General features: G+C 45.2%; 1 protein-coding gene and 1 long non-coding RNA gene across 6 annotated transcripts in view; one reads left to right on the forward strand and one right to left on the reverse strand.

Annotated features, from left to right (window-relative positions):
• Positions 1-19,273, reverse strand: part of LOC139226593 (uncharacterized) — a 162,551-nt gene that overhangs the window by 35,480 nt on the left and 107,798 nt on the right. The window lies entirely within an intron of this gene.
• Positions 1-19,273, forward strand: part of unc13d (unc-13 homolog D (C. elegans)) — a 142,509-nt gene that overhangs the window by 25,790 nt on the left and 97,446 nt on the right. For all 5 annotated transcript variants that reach the window (XM_070857441.1, XM_070857437.1, XM_070857440.1 and 2 more), the window contains exon 3: positions 16,225-16,332. In XM_070857441.1, the coding sequence (XP_070713542.1) occupies positions 16,225-16,332 (108 nt within the window). The remainder of the gene's footprint in view (positions 1-16,224; positions 16,333-19,273) is intronic.

Below are 19,273 nucleotides of genomic sequence, written 5' to 3' on the forward strand. Positions count from 1 at the left end.
CCTCCACATCTATCTGGGGCAGAGAATTCCATAGATTCTCATTTCTGTTTTAAATGGATGACTCCTTATTCTGAAACTATGCCCCCTAATTCTAGATTCCCCCATAATGGGAAACATCCTCTCTGCATCTACCCTGTCAAGTCCCCTCAGAATATTATACATTTCAATAAGATCACTGACAAAGCCCTTCATCTCGGAAATCAACCTCGTGAACCTTCTCTGAACTGTTTCCAATGCAAGTAAATCCTTCCTTAAATCACCATCATAGGCAGTCCCTCGAAACGAGGATGACTTGCTTCCACGCCAAAAAAGGATGAGTTCACAGGTGGGCCCGAACTACATGCTGAAGGGTGGAAGATGCCTGTGCATTGCACACCAGCCACCACACGGGCTTGACAGAGATAGGTCTTGGTCCAGTGGCAAGGGTTACTCAAGACCACTGCAGACCAGCTCTGCTGCATGCTGCGCCCGGACCGCTCCCCCATGACCCCGACCCGCGTGAGAACACCAGTGGCAGGTCGGGGCCATAAAAGGAGCAGAGGTAAGTGGCCCAGGAGTGAGACAACTAGATGATAAATGACAGCGAGGTGTTCAGGAACAGATAACTAACACCTGGTGCAAATGGAACGTTGGCCTTTATTGCAAGGGGAATGGAGTATAAAAGTAGGGAAGTCCTGCTCCAACGGTAAGGAGACCAAAACTGTACGCAGTACTCCAGGTGTAGTCTCACCAATACCCTGTACAGTTGGAGCAGAACTTCCCTACTTTTAGACTCCATTCCCCTTGCAATAAAGGCCAACATTCTATTTGCCTTTCTGATTACTTGCTGTACCTGCTGCTAACTTTTTGCGTTCATGTACAAGAATCCCCAGATCCCTCTGTACTACAGCATTTTGTAATCGCTCCCCATTTAAATAATAATTTGTTTTTTTATTTCTCCTATCAAAGTGGATAACTTCACATTTTCCCACATTATAGTCCATTTGCCAATTTTTTGCTTGTAGATTCTTTGCGTCCTCACAACTTACTTTTCCATCTATCTTTGTATCATTAGCAAATTTGCCTATATTACACTCGGTCCCTTCATCCAAGTCATTACTATAAATTGTAAATAGTTGAGGCCCCAGCACCCCACTAATTACAGTTTGCCAACCTGAAAATGACCCATTTATCCCGACTCTCTGTTTTCTGTTCGTTAACCAATCCTCTATCCATGCTAATATATTACCCCCAACCCCGTGAGCTCTTGTGCAGTAACCTTTTGTGTGGCACCTTATTGAATGCTTTCTGGAAATCCAAATATACAACATCAACTGGTTCTCCTTTATCCACCCTGCTCGTTACATTCTCAAAGAACTCCAGCAAATTTGTCAAACATGATTTCCCGTTCATAAAACCATGCTGACTCTGCTTGACTGCATTTTCTAAATGTCCTGCTATTACTTCCTTAATAATAGACTCCAGCATTTCCCAATGACAGATGCTAGGCTAACTGGTCCATAGTTTCCTGCTTTCTGTCTCCCTTCTTTCTTAAATCGGGGTGTTATATCCGCTGGGACCACCCCAGAATCCAGGAAATGTTGGTAGATTATAACCAATGCATCCACTATCTCTGCAGTCACTTGTTTTAAGACCCTAGGATACATGCCATCAGGTCCAGGGGACTTGTCCATCTTGGGTCTCATTAGTTTGCTTAGTACTTTATCTCCAGTGAGAGTGATTGTTTTAAGTAACCACCCCCACCCACCCCCTCCCTCCTAATAGCCCCTTGATTATCAATTATTGGGATGTTTTTAATGTCCTCTACTGTGAAGACCAATACAAAATATTTGTTCAAAGTCTCTGCCATTTCCCCGTTTCCCATTATTAATTCCCCAGTCCCATCCTCTAAGGGACCAATGTTTACTTTAGCCACTCGCTTCCTTTTTATATACCTGGAGAAGCTCTTACTGTCTCTGTTTTTATATTTCTTGATAGTTTACTCTCATATGCTATCTTCTCTGTCTTAATCATTTTTCTAGTCGTCCTTTGCTGGTTTTTAAAAATTTCCCAATCCTCTGGCCTCCCACTGTCCTTTGCAACATTGTATGCCTTTGTTTTCAACATCATACCAGCCTTTACTTCCTTAGTTAGCCACGGATGGTTCATCCTTCTCTTAGCATCTTTATTTCTCACTGGAATAAACCTTTGCTGAGAGTTATGAAATATCTCCTCAAATGTTTGCCACTGCGTTTCTACAGCCTTGCCCTGTAATATATTTTCCCAGTCCACTTTAACCAACTCTGCCTTCATACCTTTGTAATTACCTTTATTCAAGTTCAGGACACTAGTTTGAGACCTAGCTTTCTCCCCCTCAAACTGAATTTAAATTCTACCATGCTGTGATCACTCTTCTCAAGAGGATCCTTCAGTACAAGATTAATTAATCCAGACTCGTTACACATTACCAGATCGAGAATAGCCTGCTCCCTGGTTCGTTCCACAACATATTGTTCCAAGAAACCATCCCTAATACACTCTATGAACTCTTCCTCAAGGCTACCTTTGCCAATTTGATTTGTCCAATCAATATGAAGATTAAAATCACCCACGATTATAGAAACATAGAAAATAGGTGCAGGAGCAGGCCATTCAGCCCTTCTAACCTGCACCGCCATTCAATGAGTTCATGGTTGAACATGAAACTTCAGTACCCCCTTCCTGCTTTCTCGCCATACCCCTTGATCCCCCGAGTAGCAAGGACTTCATCTAACTCCCTTTTGAATATATTTAGTGAATTGGCCTCAACTACTTTCTGTGGTAGAGAATTCCGCAGGTTCACCACTCTCTGGGTGAAGAAGTTTCTCCTCATCTCGGTCCCAAATGGCTTACCCCTTATCCTTAGACTGTGACCCCTGGTTCTGGACTTCCCCAACATTGGGAACATTCTTCCTGCATCTAACCTGTCTAAACCCGTCAGAATTTTAAACGTTTCTATGAGGTCCCCTCTCATTCTTCTGAACTCCAGTGAATACAAGCCCAGTTGATCCAGTCTTTCTTGATAGGTCAGTCCCACCATCCCGGGAATCAGTCTGGTGAATCTTCGCTGCACTCCCTCAATAGCAAGAATGTCCTTCCTCAAGTTAGGAGACCAAAACTGTATACAATACTCCAGGTGTGGCCTCACCAAGGCCCTGTACAACTGTAGCAACACCTCCCTGCCCCTGTACTCAAATCCCCTCGCTATGAAGGCCAACATGCCATTTGCTTTCTTAACCGCCTGCTGTACCTGCATGCCAACCTTCAATGACTGATGTACCATGACACCCAGGTCTCGTTGCACCTTCCCTTTTCCTAATCTGTCACCATTCAGATAATAGTCTGTCTCTCTGTTTTTACCACCAAAGTGGATAACCTCACATTTATCCACATTATACTTCATCTGCCATGCATTTGCCCACTCACCTAACCTATCCAAGTCGCTCTGCAGCCTCATAGCATCCTCCTCGCAGCTCACACTGCCACCCAACTTAGTGTCATCCGCAAATTTGGAGATACTACATTTAATCCCCTCGTCTAAATCATTAATGTACAATGTAAACAGCTGGGGCCCCAGCACAGAACCTTGCGGTACCCCACTAGTCACTGCCTGCCATTCTGAAAAGTACCCATTTACTCCTACTCTTTGCTTCCTGTCTGACAACCAGTTCTCAATCCACGTCAGCACACTACCCCCAATCCCATGTGCTTTAACTTTGCACATTAATCTCTTGTGTGGGACCTTGTCGAAAGCCTTCTGAAAGTCCAAATATACCACATCAACTGGTTCTCCTTTGTCCACTTTACTGGAAACAACCTCAAAAAATTCCAGAAGATTTGTCAAGCATGATTGCCCTTTCACAAATCCATGCTGACTTGGACCTGTCATGTCACCATTTTCCAAATGCGCTGCTATGACATCCTTAATAATTGATTCCATCATTTTACCCACTACTGAGGTCAGGCTGACCGGTCTATAATTCCCTGTTTTCTCTCTCCCTCCTTTTTTAAAAAGTGGGGTTACATTGGCTACCCTCCACTCGATAGGAACTGATCCAGAGTCAATGGTATGTTGGAAAATGACTGTCAATGCATCCGCTATTTCTGTATTATTGCTGTACCTTTCTTACAAGCCTCCATTATTTCTTGATTTATACTCCGTCCTACAGTGTGGCTACTGTTTGGGGGCCTATAGACTACTTCCAACCAGTAACTTATTCCCCTTATTACTTCTTACCTCCACCGAAACTGATTCTACACCTTGATCTTCTGAGGCAATATCATTTCTTGCTACTGCACTGATCTCATCCTTTATTAACAGAGCTACCCCACCTCCTTTTCCTTTCTGCTTATCCTTACGAAATGGCAAATACCCCTGAATATTTAATTCCCAGCCTTGGTCACCTTGCAACCACGTCTCTGTAACGGCAATCAGATCATACCCATTTATTTCTATTTGTGCTGTCAACTCATCTGTCTTGTTACAAATGCTTTGTGCGTTCAGATATAGAGCTTTTAAATTTGTCTTGTGTTTGTATACGCACTGTCCCTTCCTGTCACACTCTGGTTATCATTACTCCTGTCGCCAGCCTGCACTTTTGCCTTTTCCTTTCTATTTGACTTTTTAATTTCCGCTCACCGGATCCCTCCCCCGCACACCCACTATTTAGTTTAAAACCCTATCTACAGCCCTAGTTATTCGATTCGCAAGGATACTGGTCCCAGCCTGGTTTAAGTGAAGTCCAATTCAATAATAAGAATAAAACTGGACGGACAACTCAGCATCGACCTCGGCACCGGCTTCGGACACGACAAAGCCACACCCCGCCCAGTCGACCCTGCAAAGTCCTCCTCACTAACATCTGGGGACTTGTGCCAAAATTGGGAGAGCTGTCCCACAGACTAGTCACGCAATAGCCTGACATAATGATACTCACAGAATCATACCCTTCAGCCAATGTCCCAGACTCCTCCATCACCATCCCTGGGTATATCCTGTCCCACCGGCAGGACAGACCCACCAGGGGTGGCTGCACAGTGGTATACATTTGGGAGGGAATGGCCCTGGGAGTCCTCAACATTGGCTCCGGAACCCAAGAAGTCTCATGGCATCAGGCTAAACATGGGCAAGGAAACCTCCTGCTGATTACCACCTACTGCCCTCCCTCAGCTGATGAATCAGTACTCCTCCATGTTGAACACTACTTGGAAGAATCACTGAGTGAACAGAATGTACTCTGGGTGGGGCCACTTCAATGTCCATCACCAAGAGTGGCTCGGTAGCACCACTACTGACCGAGCTGACCGAGTCCTGAAGGACATAGCTGCCAGACTGGGCCTGTGGCAGGTGGTGAGAGAACCAACACGAGGGAAAAACCTACTTGACCTCGTCCTCACCAATCTACCTGTCGCAGATGCATCTGTCCATGACAGCATTGGTAGCAGTGACCACCGCACAGTCCTTGTGGAAATAAAGTCCCGTCTTCACACTGAGGACACCCTTCATTGTGTTGTGTGGCACTACCACCGTGCTAAATGGGAGAAATTCAGAACAGATCTAGCAGCTCAAAACTGGGCATCCATGAGGCGCTGAGGGCCATCAGAAGCAGCAAAATTGTATTCCACCACAATCTGTAACCTCATGGCCCGGCATATCCCTCACTCTACCATTACCATCAAACCAGGAGACCAACCCTGGTTCAATGAGGAGTGCAGAAGAGCAGCACCAGGTGTACCTAAAAATGAGGTGCCAACCTGGGGAAGCTGCAACACAGGACTACATAAGAACATAAGAAATAAGAGCAGGAGTAGGCCACACGGCCCCTTGAGCCTACTCCGCCATTTAATATGATCATGGCTGATCTGATCATGGACCCAGGTCCATTTCCCTGCCCGCTCCCCATAACCCCCTTATTCCATTATCGGTTAAGAAACTGTCTATCTCTGTCTTAAATTTATTCAATGACCCAGCTTCCACAGTTCTCTGAGGCAGCGAATTCCACAGATTTACAACCCTCCGAGAGAAGAAATTCTTCCTCATCTCAGTTTTAAATGGGTGGCACCTTATTCTAAGATCATGCCCTCCAGTTCTAGTCTCCCCTATCAGTGGAAACATCCTCTCTGCATCCACCTTATCAAGCACCCTCAATCTTATATGTTTCAATAAGATCACCTCTCATTCTTCTGAATTCCAATGAGTAGTGGACCAATCTATTCAACCTTTCCTCAAAAGGTCAACCCCATCATCTCCGGAATCACCTAGTGAACCTTCTCTGAACTGCCTCCAAAGCAAGTGTATCATTTATTAAATATGGAAACCAAAACTTTATGCAATATTCTAGGTGTGGCCTCATCAATACCCTATATAACTATAGCAAGACTTCCCTGCTTTTATACTCCATCCCCTTTGCAATAAAGGCCAAGATTCCATTGGCCTTCCTGATCACTTGCTGTACCTGCATACTACCCTTTTGTGTTTCATGCACGAGTACCCCCAGGTCCCGCTGTACTGCAGCACTTTGCAATTTTTCTCCATTTAAATAATAACTTGCTCTTTGATTTGTTTTTCTGCCAAAGTGCATGACCTCACACTTTCCAACATTATACTCCATCTGCCAAATATTTGCCCACTCACTTAGCCTGTCTATGTCCTTTTGCAGGTTTTTTGTGTTCTCCTCACACATTGCTTTTCCTCCCATCTTTGTATCGTTAGCAAACTTGGCTACGTTACACTCAGTCCCTTCTTCCAAGTCATTAATATAGATTGTAAATAGTTGGGGTCCCAGCACTGATCCCTTAGGCACCCCACTAGTTACTGATTGCCAACCTGAGAATGAACCATTTATCCCGACTCTCTGTTTTCTGTTAGTTAGCCAGTCCTCTATCCATGCTAATATATTACCCCCAACCCCATGAACTTTTATCTTGTGCAGTAACCTTTTACGTGGCACCTTGTCAAATGCCTTCTGCAAGTCCAAATACACCACATCCTCTGGTTCCCCTTTATCCACCCTGTTCGTTACATCCTCAAAGAACTCCAGCAAATGTGTCAAACATGACTTCCCCCTCATAAATCCATGCTAACTCTGCCTGACTGAATTATGCTTTTCCAAATGTCCTGCTACTGCTTCTTTAATAATGGACTGCAACATTTTCCCAACCACAGATGTTAGGCTAACTGATCTATAGTTTCCTGCCTCCTTTTTTAAATAGAGGTGTTACAGTTGCAGTTTTCCAATCTGCTGGGACCTCCCCAGAATCCAGGGAATTTTGGTAAATTACAACCAATGCATCCACTATCCCTGCCGCTACTTCTCTTAAGATCCTAGGATGCAAGCCATCAGGTCTAGGGGATTTATCCGCCTTTAGTCCCATCATCTTACTGAGTACCACCTCCTTAGTGATTGTGATTGTGTTAAGTTCCTCACCACCAATAGCCACTTGACTATCCACTGTTGGGATATTGTTAGTGTTCTCTACTGTAAAAACTGATACAAAATATTTGTTCAGAGTTTCTGCCATCTCCATGATCCCCATTACTAATTCCCCGGTCTCGTCCTCTAAGGGACCAACATTTACTTTAGCCACTCTTTTCTTTTTTATAAACCTGTAGAAACTCTTGCTATCTGTTTTTATATTTCGTGCTAGTTTACTTTCATAGTCTATCTTCCCTTTCTTAATCATTTTTTTAAATCATCTTTGCTGCTTTTAAAAACTTCCCAGTCTTCTGTCCTCCCGCTAGTTTTGGCCACTTTGTATGCCCTTGTTTTTAATTGGATACCGTCCTTTATTTCTTTAGTTAGCCACGGATGGCTATCTTTTCTCTTACACCCTTTCCTCCTCACTGGAATATATTTTTCTTGAGAGTTATGAAATATCTTCTTAAATATACGTCACTGTTCATCAATCGTCCTACACTAATCTATTTTCCCAGTCCACTTTAGCCAACTCTGCCCTCATACCTTTGTAGTCTCCTTTATTTAAGCTTAGTACGCTGGTTTGAGATCCAACTTTCGCGTCCTCCTCCTGAATTTGAAATTCAATCATGTTATGGTCATTCGTTCCAAGGGGATCCTTTATTAGGAGATTGTTTATTAATCCTGTCTCATTACACAGGACCAGCTCTAAAATAGTCTGCCCCCTGGTTGGTTCTGTTCAAGGAACCTGTCCCTTATGCACTCTATGAACTCTTCCTCAAGGCTTCCCTGACCAATTTGATTTGTCCAATTAATATGGAGGTTAAAATCACCCATGATTATTGCTGTTCCCTTTTTACAAGCCCCCATTATTTCTTGGTTTATACTCTGACCAACAGAGTTGCTACTGTTCAGGGGCCTATAGACTATGTCCACCAGTAACATTTTCCCCTTATTATTCCTTATCTCCACCCACTGTTTCAACATCCTGATCATTTGAGCCAACATCATTTCTCACTATTGCAGTGATTCCATCCTTTATCAACTGAGCTACCCCACCTCCTTTTCCTTTCTGCCTGTCCTTCCGAATTGTCAAGTACCCCTGAATGTTTAGTTCCCAGTCTTGGTCACCTTACAACCACGTCTCTGTCATGGCTACCAGATCATATCTATTTGTAATTATTTGTGCCGACAGCTCATCTAATTTGTTAAGAATGCTATGTGCATTCAGATAAAGAGCTTTTAAATGTGTTTTCTTACCATTTTCTCCTGCTATGGCCCCAGTTTCTGATACTCTTATGTTTATAGATCCTGTCCCTTCCTGTCACGCTCTGGTTTTCGTTTCCCCCAATGCTACCCTGCTCTATTGCCTTCACCTTGTTCTTTGAGCTTTTAGGTTTCTGCTCACCTGAACCTTCCCTTCCCCCCCCCCCCCCCTCCCTACTAATTAGTTTAAAGCTCTCTCTGCAGCCCTAGTTATTCGGTTCGCCAGGACCCTAGTCCCAGCACGGTCCAAGTGGAGTGCGTCCCGATGGAACAGCTCCCTCTTAGCCCAGTACTGATGCCAGTGCCCCAGGAACCAAAACCCATTTCTCCCACACCAGTCTTTGAGCCATGAGTTCAGCTCTCTGATCTTATTTAACCGATGTAAATTTGCTCATGGCTCAGGTAGAAATCCAGAGATTATTACCTTTGTGGTTCTGCTTTTTAATTTAGCTCCTAGCTGCTCAGAATCCATTAGCAGAACCTTCTTGTCTGTCCTATCTATGTTGTTGGTACCCACGTGGACTACAACAACTGGATCTACCCCCTCCCACTCCAAGTTCCTCTCCTGCCCTGAGATGTCCTTAATCCTGGCATTGGGCAGGCAACACAACCTTCGGGACTCACGCTCTCGGCTGCAGAGAACAGTATCTATCCCCCTAATGATACTGTCCCCTACCACTACAATGTTTCTTTTTACTCCCCCCACTTGAATGGCTCCCTGTACCACGGTGCTGTGGTCAGTTTGCTCATCCTCCCTGCAGTCCCTGCTCTCATCCACACAGGGAGTAAGAGCCTCAAACCTGTTGGACAAGAGCAAGGGCCAAGGCTCCTCCATCACTACCACCTGGATCCCCATACCTTCCTGACTCGTAGTCACACTCTCCTGTCCTTGACCGCTAGCCAAATCTGAGTTAGTTAACCTAAAGGGTGTGACTACCCCCTGGAACACAGTATCCAGGTAACTCTCCCCCTCCCTGATGTGTCGCAGTGTCATCAATGCTGAGCCGAAGTTCCTCGAGCTGCAGACACTTGCCGCAGATGTGGCCACCGTGGACCTCCCACATGTTGCAGCACTGACACATCACCCGTCCTGCCATCTTAATGTATTTAATTAATTACGTTTTATTTTTAGTCCCACCAATGCCACAGAATTCTAACCCTTAGTAAAACACACACTACTGCTATTTAGTAAACATACAAGTTAAACAGTGGTAGCAGCGGGATATAGACAGAGCTAAGCGATTCCATAATCAGCGGATCAGATCAAAGCTCTGCAGTCCTGCCACAACCAGTCGTGATTGGTGGTGGACAATTAAACAACCAATGGGAGTAGGTGGCTCCATGAATATCAAGGCAGCATTTGACGGAGTGTGGTATCAAGGAGCCCTAGTAAAATTGAAGTCACTGGGAATCAGGGGGAAAACTCTCCACTGGCTGGAGTCATACCTAGCACAAAGGAAGATGGTTGTGGTGGTTGGAGGTCAATCATCCCAGCCCCAGGACATTGCTGCAGGAGTTCCTCAGGGCTGTGTCCTAGGCTCAACCAACTTCAGCTGCTTCATCAATGACCTTCCCTCCATCATCAGGTCAGAAGTGGGGATGTTCACTGATGCTTGCACAGTGTTCAGTTCCATTCGCAACTCCTCAGATAATGAAGCAGTCTGTGCCCGCATGCAGCAAGACCTGGACAACATTCAGGCTGGGGCTGATAAGTGGCAAGTAGCATTCGTGACACACAAGTGCCAGGCAATGACTATCTCCAACAAGCGAGAATCTAACCACCGCCCCTCGACATTAAACGCCATTACCATCGCCGAATCCCCCATCAACATCCTGTGGGTCACCATTGACCAAAACTTAACTGGTAAGAAGGAAAGGGAATGGCCTCTGCTTGCCCCACCCTGCTCCCTGTACGTCCCATGTGTGCCCTGAACTCCCCACCCCGGCATGTCCGCTTTCGGGCATAATTGAATTTCTGGGACGCTAAGTCTTATTGGGGTACGTTCACACAAACACCAACAGAAGCCACTAGATGGCGACAAGGAGCAGGAACCATTTCCCTCCCCCCCTTCACCCCCTCCACCCCACCTCACCCCGGCCCACCCACCCCTCCACTCCATCCCACCCCCGCACCGCCCACCCCTCCTCAATCCCCCCACCCCCACCTCAACCCCCCCACAACTCCCCCACCCCAACCCCTACCATCTCTGCCCTCCACTCCACTCCACTCCACTCCACTCCACTCCACTCCACTCCACTCCACTCCACTCCACTCCACTCCACTCCACCTCAATCTCCCCACAACTCACCCACCCCACCCCAACCCACCCCTGCTCACACTACACCCGCCCAACCCTCCTCCTCCTCGCCCACCCCACCCCCGTCCATCTCACTCCTCCGTAGCCTAGGGCACTGACCCCAGTTGTACATCATGGGCTTGAGTTCAGCTAACACAGCACAGCCAGTCTATATGGCTCAGTACCGTACCACATGGGTGCATTTAGCTGTTAAGGTATTGGAGAGAGGGATTGGGTCCCAAAATAAACTGGATGAGAGAGTAGAGAATTGAGGAGAAACCATCTGCATCATTATGTTGAGAGTGTTTCTGTGCAGCTTGTACGCTGAGAATAGGGATACCCACCCTCCGGGATTGGCCTGGGGTCTCCAGGAAGTAATTAATCTCCAGGACACTGCTGCCAGCAACTCAGGAGAAAAATCATTGGGGCATTAAAAAATTGTGTTTTAATCCGAAAGATGGCACCTCTGACAGTGCAGCACTCCCTCAGCACTGTACTGGAATATCAGCCTGGAGTTATGTGCTCAAGTTCCTGGAGTGGGATTTGAACCCAAAACCTTCCAACTCAGAGGCAAGAGTGCTACCCACTTTTTAAATATATTATTAATATTTATTGAACATTAAGAACATTGTGATCGTTCCATTGTATCAGACAAATCCATTCTGCCCTTCTGCACAGCCGTTCCTCCAACATATATTATCAAAACCTGAAGTTTAATTTGTCAACTGTAACATATAATATTCTATTATACTTTACAAATTGATCATAAAATACTATCTTTAAATTCTTTTCTGAATAAAACATCCAAAGAGTCTTATAATGATCTTTTAGTTTATATTTAAAATACTCTTTTAGGTTTATTCTCCTCCCCTTAAAAAACAGAGCATTCCTTCTTTGCATAATCACAAATCTCGCCAAACTGAACCTTACATTAATTGCCGCTCCGCTAGACTCGGGCAGACTCTCCTGCAATCCCCATCTCAAAAGTGAGTCCCATGGGATTCCCATTCTTGCTCTTCGGTCCTCACACAACTGTCGAACATAGTATTTAAAATCCTTTAACTGCGGACATAACACCAGCAAATGGGACAGAGTCTCATCCCGCGTCCCACACACTGGGCAAGTTGCCACCTCTACTCGCCCAATCTTACATAAGACTATCACGGTAAAAATCCGGTTATGAGCCAATTTGAAATCCAGTTTAATCCATTCTGGACATTTTAAATTCACCCACACTTCCTTCCAAATCCTGTTGAAGTCCAGCTGTGGGTATATACTCTGCCAAAACTTCTGACCAGCAGGGGTCTTAAATCTCCATTCTCTAAATACCCCATAGAAATCTCAAGTATTACAGTTGTCAACTTGAACCAACTCCTTCCCTTTCTCCAACAGAAAGCTTGGAAAAGCGGGACATATTTCACCTCCTTTGGAGATTTGTGTATTTATTTCTTCCATCCAATCCTGTGGCATTGCCCTCACAATCTTCTCATACATGATCGTAATTGCTTTTTCTTCTACCTCCCTTCAGATCCCTTCTATCCCCTTTATTTTTATAAGCTGAGCTTATGATACCTCTCCTCATAGATGGGGCCAGGGTTCCCTCAGTTTTAATCTCCTTAAAAACCACTAAGACCAATGGACTTAAAATCTCTAAAAATTCTTTCTAAAATTCTGCTCTTAATCCATCGGACCCTGGACTTTTACCCCTCTTCATTCCACTTATTGCTACTTTTATTTCCGCTAATCCTACTTCTTTGTCACACATGCTTATCTCATCCTCCTTTAAACCCTCTTCACTAACCTTCTCCATCGCCATTGGAAATGTCTTCTTTTGCATATAACTCTTGATAAAAGCTACTAGCTGTCTCCACAATCTCCCCACTTTCATTAATGATCCTTTCCCCAACCTTCAACTCTCCAATTAATGATAACCTTTATCGCAACTTCTCTTGCTCTAGAAAATATCAAGTGCATCTTTCTCCCTCCAATGCATCTTTAGCCTTTGCATGGAGAATGGCCCCCTTGCATTTTTCAGCTTGCAATAATTCCCACTCTTCCTTTAAATCCTTCCACTTAGTCTCTGCTCCCTTATCCCCTCCGTCAACTGCTTTACAGATATCTGTAAACCTTATGTTTATATTCTCTTCTTGATGCCAGTTAACTGTTGCTCTTTCCTTCCCATAAAGTACCGAAAAAACTTTTACCTCATATTTGAAATTGTCCCACCAAACTCTTTTTTCTTTCAAGAATATAGGTTCCTTCCGAGCATTCTTTATTATATTTAAAATCCCTTCTTTAAAAGCAATTTCTTTCAGGTACTGATTGTTTAAAATCCACACTCCTGGACCGATCTTAACTCTGCTGTTTCTAATTTTAAGAACCAAAGCCGAGTGGTCACTAAACAATACTTTTTTATAATAAATCTCCATCACCTCAGAACTTAACCCATCCCACACTAACACAAAATCTATTCGGCTCTGTCTTAAAACATCACTCACACAACCTCTTCTGGAGGACTCCCTTTTTATGGGGTTCCGATCCCTCCCCAAGTCTCTCAAATTTAAATTTGTCCTCATTTTTATAATCATCTTTCTGGAATTATCATCCTTAAAGGTCACCTGGGCTGAAACGTTCATTTGAGAAAAAAATACATTAAATTCCCCACTATACAAGGGTTTTCTGCCTCTGCCACTTCTGTGAATAACCACCGAAAAAACTCACAACAATTGCAATGGTCATTCAGTGCATAGATATTAAAGAGATCACAATTCAATTCATCCATTTGTACCTTTAGCTGTAAAAATCTCCCCACAGCGTCCTTGTCCAGCAATGCAATGTTCTCTTTTATGGACGAACTCACTAAAACAGCCACCCCTCTATGGTTATTATTTGTGCAACTTGCAAACACTTCTCCCTTCCAAACCTTCCGAACCCTTTCTAGAATATCCTCAACTCAAAAGATTTCTTGCAGACACAACAGGTCAGTGCAACAACAGCTGCAATTTCTTCTCCCCCCTCAGTCCATTCACATTAATCGAGACCAATGTAATCATTGCTCCTAATAAAAGAAATGTGTCTGATAATCCCCCCATCATCATTAAATCTCTGGCCCTTCCTTCTGCTCATGCTCCTTCCCAACCTTTTGGGCAATGGTTGTTTTCTCCTGCAGCCTCCGGCTCTTTTTCACCTCCTGTTTGAATATTCCCTGCAGTTTCAGCCTCTTCTTTACGTTACATTTAGGCCGTGGAACTGCCCCTTCTCCCTCCTTCTGCCCCTCACTAACCTTTCCCTTTCCACATGATGCCTCCCCACCCCCCAATTCCATGAATCCATCCTCCTCTGACTCCTCACTCTCAAGCTCGTCTGTAATCTCCCGTCCCTGTTCCCCATCAGATACAGAATCTCCCTTAGAGAGTCCTCCTACTAACCTGGTTCCTCCAACATTGCCATTCCCTTCGGCCTCACCTCCAGCGCTGACCCTTGCTCCCCATTTCTTCTCTCTCTGGGACAATGGCGCGTCTCCAACCTATCTTGCTCCCTTTTGGAGTCTTTGTCTCCCCGCTCCCGGTCTGCTGCCCCTTTAAGACTCCTTCCTCTTGCACCCTCTCCTGGTCTTGCCCCCTCCTGTTCCCCAAGATGTACAACTCCCTGTCTCTCTTTGGAGTACTTACACTTACCCCACACCCGCCTCTGCTCCCCCCACAGACACCTGAAGGCGAGCCATTTTATGGCTCAACTCTGTCCCTGACCCGTGATGTCCTCCACTGACTTTGTCCTTTTCCACCATACTTGATGTGCTTTCCACCATCTCCATCCTGTTTTCTGCTCCGCAATTTTCTGCCTTTTCTTGCGCTCTTTCCTCATTCCGTTCTGCGGCTGTGTTCTCCGCCAGCTCCGCTCTTCTGGCAACTCCACTCACACCTCCTGCTCCTTCTCCCATTCCCTTGTTGCTCAAGGAGCTTCCTTCTGCCTCACACTCACAGCGGGTGGGGCCTTTGTGACAAACCACACAGCTCTCTGCCTTGCAGTTCCGAACGATGTGTCCAGACTTGCCACAGTTATAACAGTACCAGTCTGGACAGCTTCTTACTAGATGGTTGTGTCCAAGACAGTAATAGCAAACCTTCACCTGGTTAACATGCAGAACCCGGAAGTACTGCACTCCTTCCATTGTCTCAAATTTCATGCTGTAGGGTAATGACTTCACCCCCTCTGGGAACCGCACTGTTACATAACGGGTTCCATCGGCTACCCGCATTCCAGGATAGTATCTCCTCTTTATTATTGAGCAAAGTTTAATGTCCCACGACTCCAACTTTTTTTATCAGCACATCATCCTCAACATAAACCGGCAGATTTAAGAATGAAACCACCACCTCTTTGGAACACAGCAAAGATACATCCCAGTCCTTCTCACCAACCTTCAGGCTTAGTAAAAGTCTTTCCACCTCCTCTCGGCCACTGACTGTCACTTTGAATCCAACATTCGGCTTTGGTCGGCAAGCAAAGCAACTTTCCTCACCGCAGTCCTCATGTACTGCCTGGATAATATCCCAAGCTCGCATCTCCTTATCCAGGCAGTGAACCACCACCGTGTTTTCTTTTCCAAACCTCCTGGGGTCCGGCCCAAATCTTTGGGCCTTTTATTCTCCCTTCTCAAGACATTCTCTCCCTTGATTAAATTCACACTGGAAGCATTGTCCTCTGAGGGGCCCGGCACTCCAGGCTCCTCAGCAGCCTCTGACTGGTGTTTATGGGCCAAAAAGGCCCTAAAATTTAAAAAAAATACCACAACCCAAAAACCCACCACCAACTTTTTACAAACTCACTCCAACTCCTGCAGTAATCAACAGCACCTGCTCATTCCTAGCCCCTCCCACCCAGAGCTGAGCCACAACTGACACCTTCAGGAATCATCCAATCAGGTAATAATGAAGAGTCTGTTCGCTTTCCAATGGGTGAGAGAAGACGGTGTGCATCGAGGATGGGAGTGTTGCTTGACCAATGGCAGCAGTGTAGAGGCGGGGCGATTGGTGGCAGGAGGTCACGTGATGGCACCTCCAGGAATATGTCTCACCAGAGTTGGCAACCCGAACTGAGAAGCTGGGTGGAGATCAGAGTCCCAGGGCTTGGTATGCCCTGAGAGGCAAGTCCTGTGAACACTTTGCTGCGTTACATCCTGACGAGTTGTGCAGAGGCTGACTGTAGTGTAACTTTGTTCCTTGCAGCTGACCCTGTTGTATGAAGAAGCCCTGTACACGTTTGTTCATCGCAGTGGTAAACCCGCAGAGACCCACAGTGCAGACCAGAATGAGCTGCTTCACTACCTGCAGAACGTGAGTACACTAACTCGACACATCTCTCTTCCTCAACAGATAGCTATTCAAATACATTAACGGTGTGATACCCCATCCATCCAATGGGTGAAAAGAAATATTTGTATTGCTATAGCACCTTTCACGATCTCCAAACATCCCAAAGCACTTTACAGTCAATTGAGTCATCATAGGCAGTCCCTTCGGAATCGAGGAAGACTTGCTTCCACTCTAAAAATGAGTCCTTAGGTGGTTGAACAGTCCAATACGATGAACCACAGTCCCTGTCACAGGTGGGACAGATAGTCGTTGAGGAAGGGGTGGGTGAGACAGGTTTGCCGCACGCTCTTTCCGCTACCTGCGCTTGATTTCTGCATGCTCTCGGCAACGAGACTCGAGGTGCTCAGCGCTTCTAAAGTACTTCTAAAGTGTAGTCATTGTTGAAGGAAACCTGGCAGCCAATTTACGCACAGCAAGCTCCCACAAACAGCAATGAGATAAATGGCCAGATAATCTGTTTTAGTGATGTTGGTTGGGGATAATTATTGTCCAGGACATCAGGGAGTACTCCCCTGTTCTTCGAATTGTGCCACGGGATCTTTTACATCCACCTGAGAGGGCAGTGTAGCGTCTCATCCTAAAGACGGCCCCTCCGACAGTGCAGCGCTCCCACAGTACTCTGACTCCGAGGCGAGGGTGCTACTCACTGAGTCACGGCTGTCACCTGGCATTCACTGAACCACACAGCAGGAGAAAATGGGGCCACAGTTAGGTTTACAAGTCCCGTGTCCGCTCGTCAGGTTCACAAGAAATATCAGCTTTTGTTTCACGGTGATTGGAGGTTGGCAATATGAACCAATCAGATGAGTTGGAGGGCACTGGAGGTTGTCAGAGCCAATCAGATCAATTGGAAGGCACAACCGAAGGCTGCCAGAACCAATCAGCCTGTAGAATGTGGGGAAATGTGATGTTATTCGCTTTGGTAGGAAGAATAGAAAAACAGAATATCTTTTAAATGGTGAGAAACTATTAAAGTTTGTTTTCAGAGAGATTTGGGTGTCCTTGTACAGGAAACACAGAAAGTGAGCATGCAAGTACAGCAAGCAATTAGGAAGGCAAATGGCATGGTGTCCTTTATTGCAAGGGGGTTGGAGTAGTGAGGTTGGGGACAGCATCAAACAAGAAATTAGGGATGTATGCAATAAAGGTACTGCAGTTATCATGGGCGACTTCAATCTACCTATAGATTGGGCTAACCAAACTGGTAGCAATACAATGGAGGAGGATTTCTTGGAGTGTATTAGGGATGGTTTTCTGGACCAATATGTCGAGGAACCAACTAGAGGGCTGGCCATCCTAGACTGGGTGATGTGTAATGAGAAAGGACTAATTAGCAATCTTGTTGTGCGAGGCCCCTTGGGGAAGAATGACCATAATATGGTAGAATTCTTTATTAAGATGGAGAGTGACACAGTTAATTCAGAGACTAGGGTCCTGAACTTAAGGAAAGGTAACTTCGATGGTATGAGACGTGAATTAGCTAGAACAGACTGGCAAATTATACTTAAAGGGTTGACGGTGGATAGGCAATGGCAAACATTTAAAGATCACATGGATGAACTTCAGCAATTGTACATCCCTGTCTGGAGTAAAAATAAAATGGAGAAGGTGGCTCAACCGTGGCTAACAAGGGAAATTAAGGATAGTGTTAAATCCAAGGAAGAGGCATATAAATTGGCCAGAAAAAGCAGCAAACCTGAGGACTGGGAGAAATTTAGAATTCAGCAGAGCAGGACAAAGGGTTTAATTAGGGGGGGGGGGGAAATAGAGTATGAGAGGAAGCTTGCCGGGAACATAAAAACTGACTGCAAAAGCTTCTATAGATATGTGAAGAGAAAAAGATTAGTGAAGACAAACGTAGGTCCCTTGCAGTCAGATTCAGGTGAATTAATAATGGGGAACAAAGAAATGGCAGACCAATTGAACAAATACTTTGGTTCTGTCTTCACGAAGGAAGACACAAATAACCTTCCGGAAGTACTAGGGGACCGAGGGTCTAGTGAGAAAGGGGAACTGAAGGATATCCTTATTAGGCGGGAAATTGTGTTGGGGAAATTGATGGGATTGAAGGCTGATAAATCCCCGGGGCCTGATAGTTTGCATCCCAGAGTACTTAAGGAAGTGGCCCTAGAAATAGTGGATGCATTGTGATAATTTTCCAACAGTCTATCGACTGGAGGGTAGCTAATGTAACACCACTTTTTAAAAAAGGAGGGAGAGAGAAAACAGGTAATTATAGACCGGTTAGCCTGACATCAGTAGTGGGGAAAATGTTGGAATCAATTATTAAAGATGAAATAGCAGCGCATTTGGAAAGCAGTGACCGGATCGGTCCAAGTCAACATGGATTTATGAAAGGGAAATCATGCTTGACAAATCTTCCAGAATTTTTTCAGGATGTAACTAGTAGAGTGGACAAGGGAGAACCAGTGGATATGGTGTATTTGGACTTTCAAAAGTCTTTTGACAAGGTCTCACACAAGAGATTGGTGTGCAAAATCAAAGAGCATGGTATTGGGGGTAATGTACTGACGTGGATAGAGAACTGGTTGGCAGACAGGAAGCAGAGAGTAGGGATAAACGGGTCCATTTCAGAATGGCAGGCAGTGACTAGTGGGGTGCCGCAGGGCTCAGTGCTGGGACCCCAGCTATTTACAATATACATTAATGATTTGGATGAGGGAATTGAGTGTAATATCTCCAAGTTTGCAAATGACACTAAACTGGGTGGTGGTGTGAGCTGTGAGGAGCTGCAAGGTGACTTGGACAGGTTAGGTGATTGGGCAAATGCATGGCAGATGCAGTATAATGTGGATAAATGTGAGGTTATCCACTTTGGTGGCAAAAACATGAAGGCAGAATATTATCGGAATGGCAGCAGATTAGGAAAAGGGGAGGTGCA

Source organism: Pristiophorus japonicus, chromosome 16 (genome assembly GCF_044704955.1).
Source record: "Pristiophorus japonicus isolate sPriJap1 chromosome 16, sPriJap1.hap1, whole genome shotgun sequence".
Classification (NCBI taxonomy): Eukaryota; Metazoa; Chordata; class Chondrichthyes; family Pristiophoridae; genus Pristiophorus; species Pristiophorus japonicus.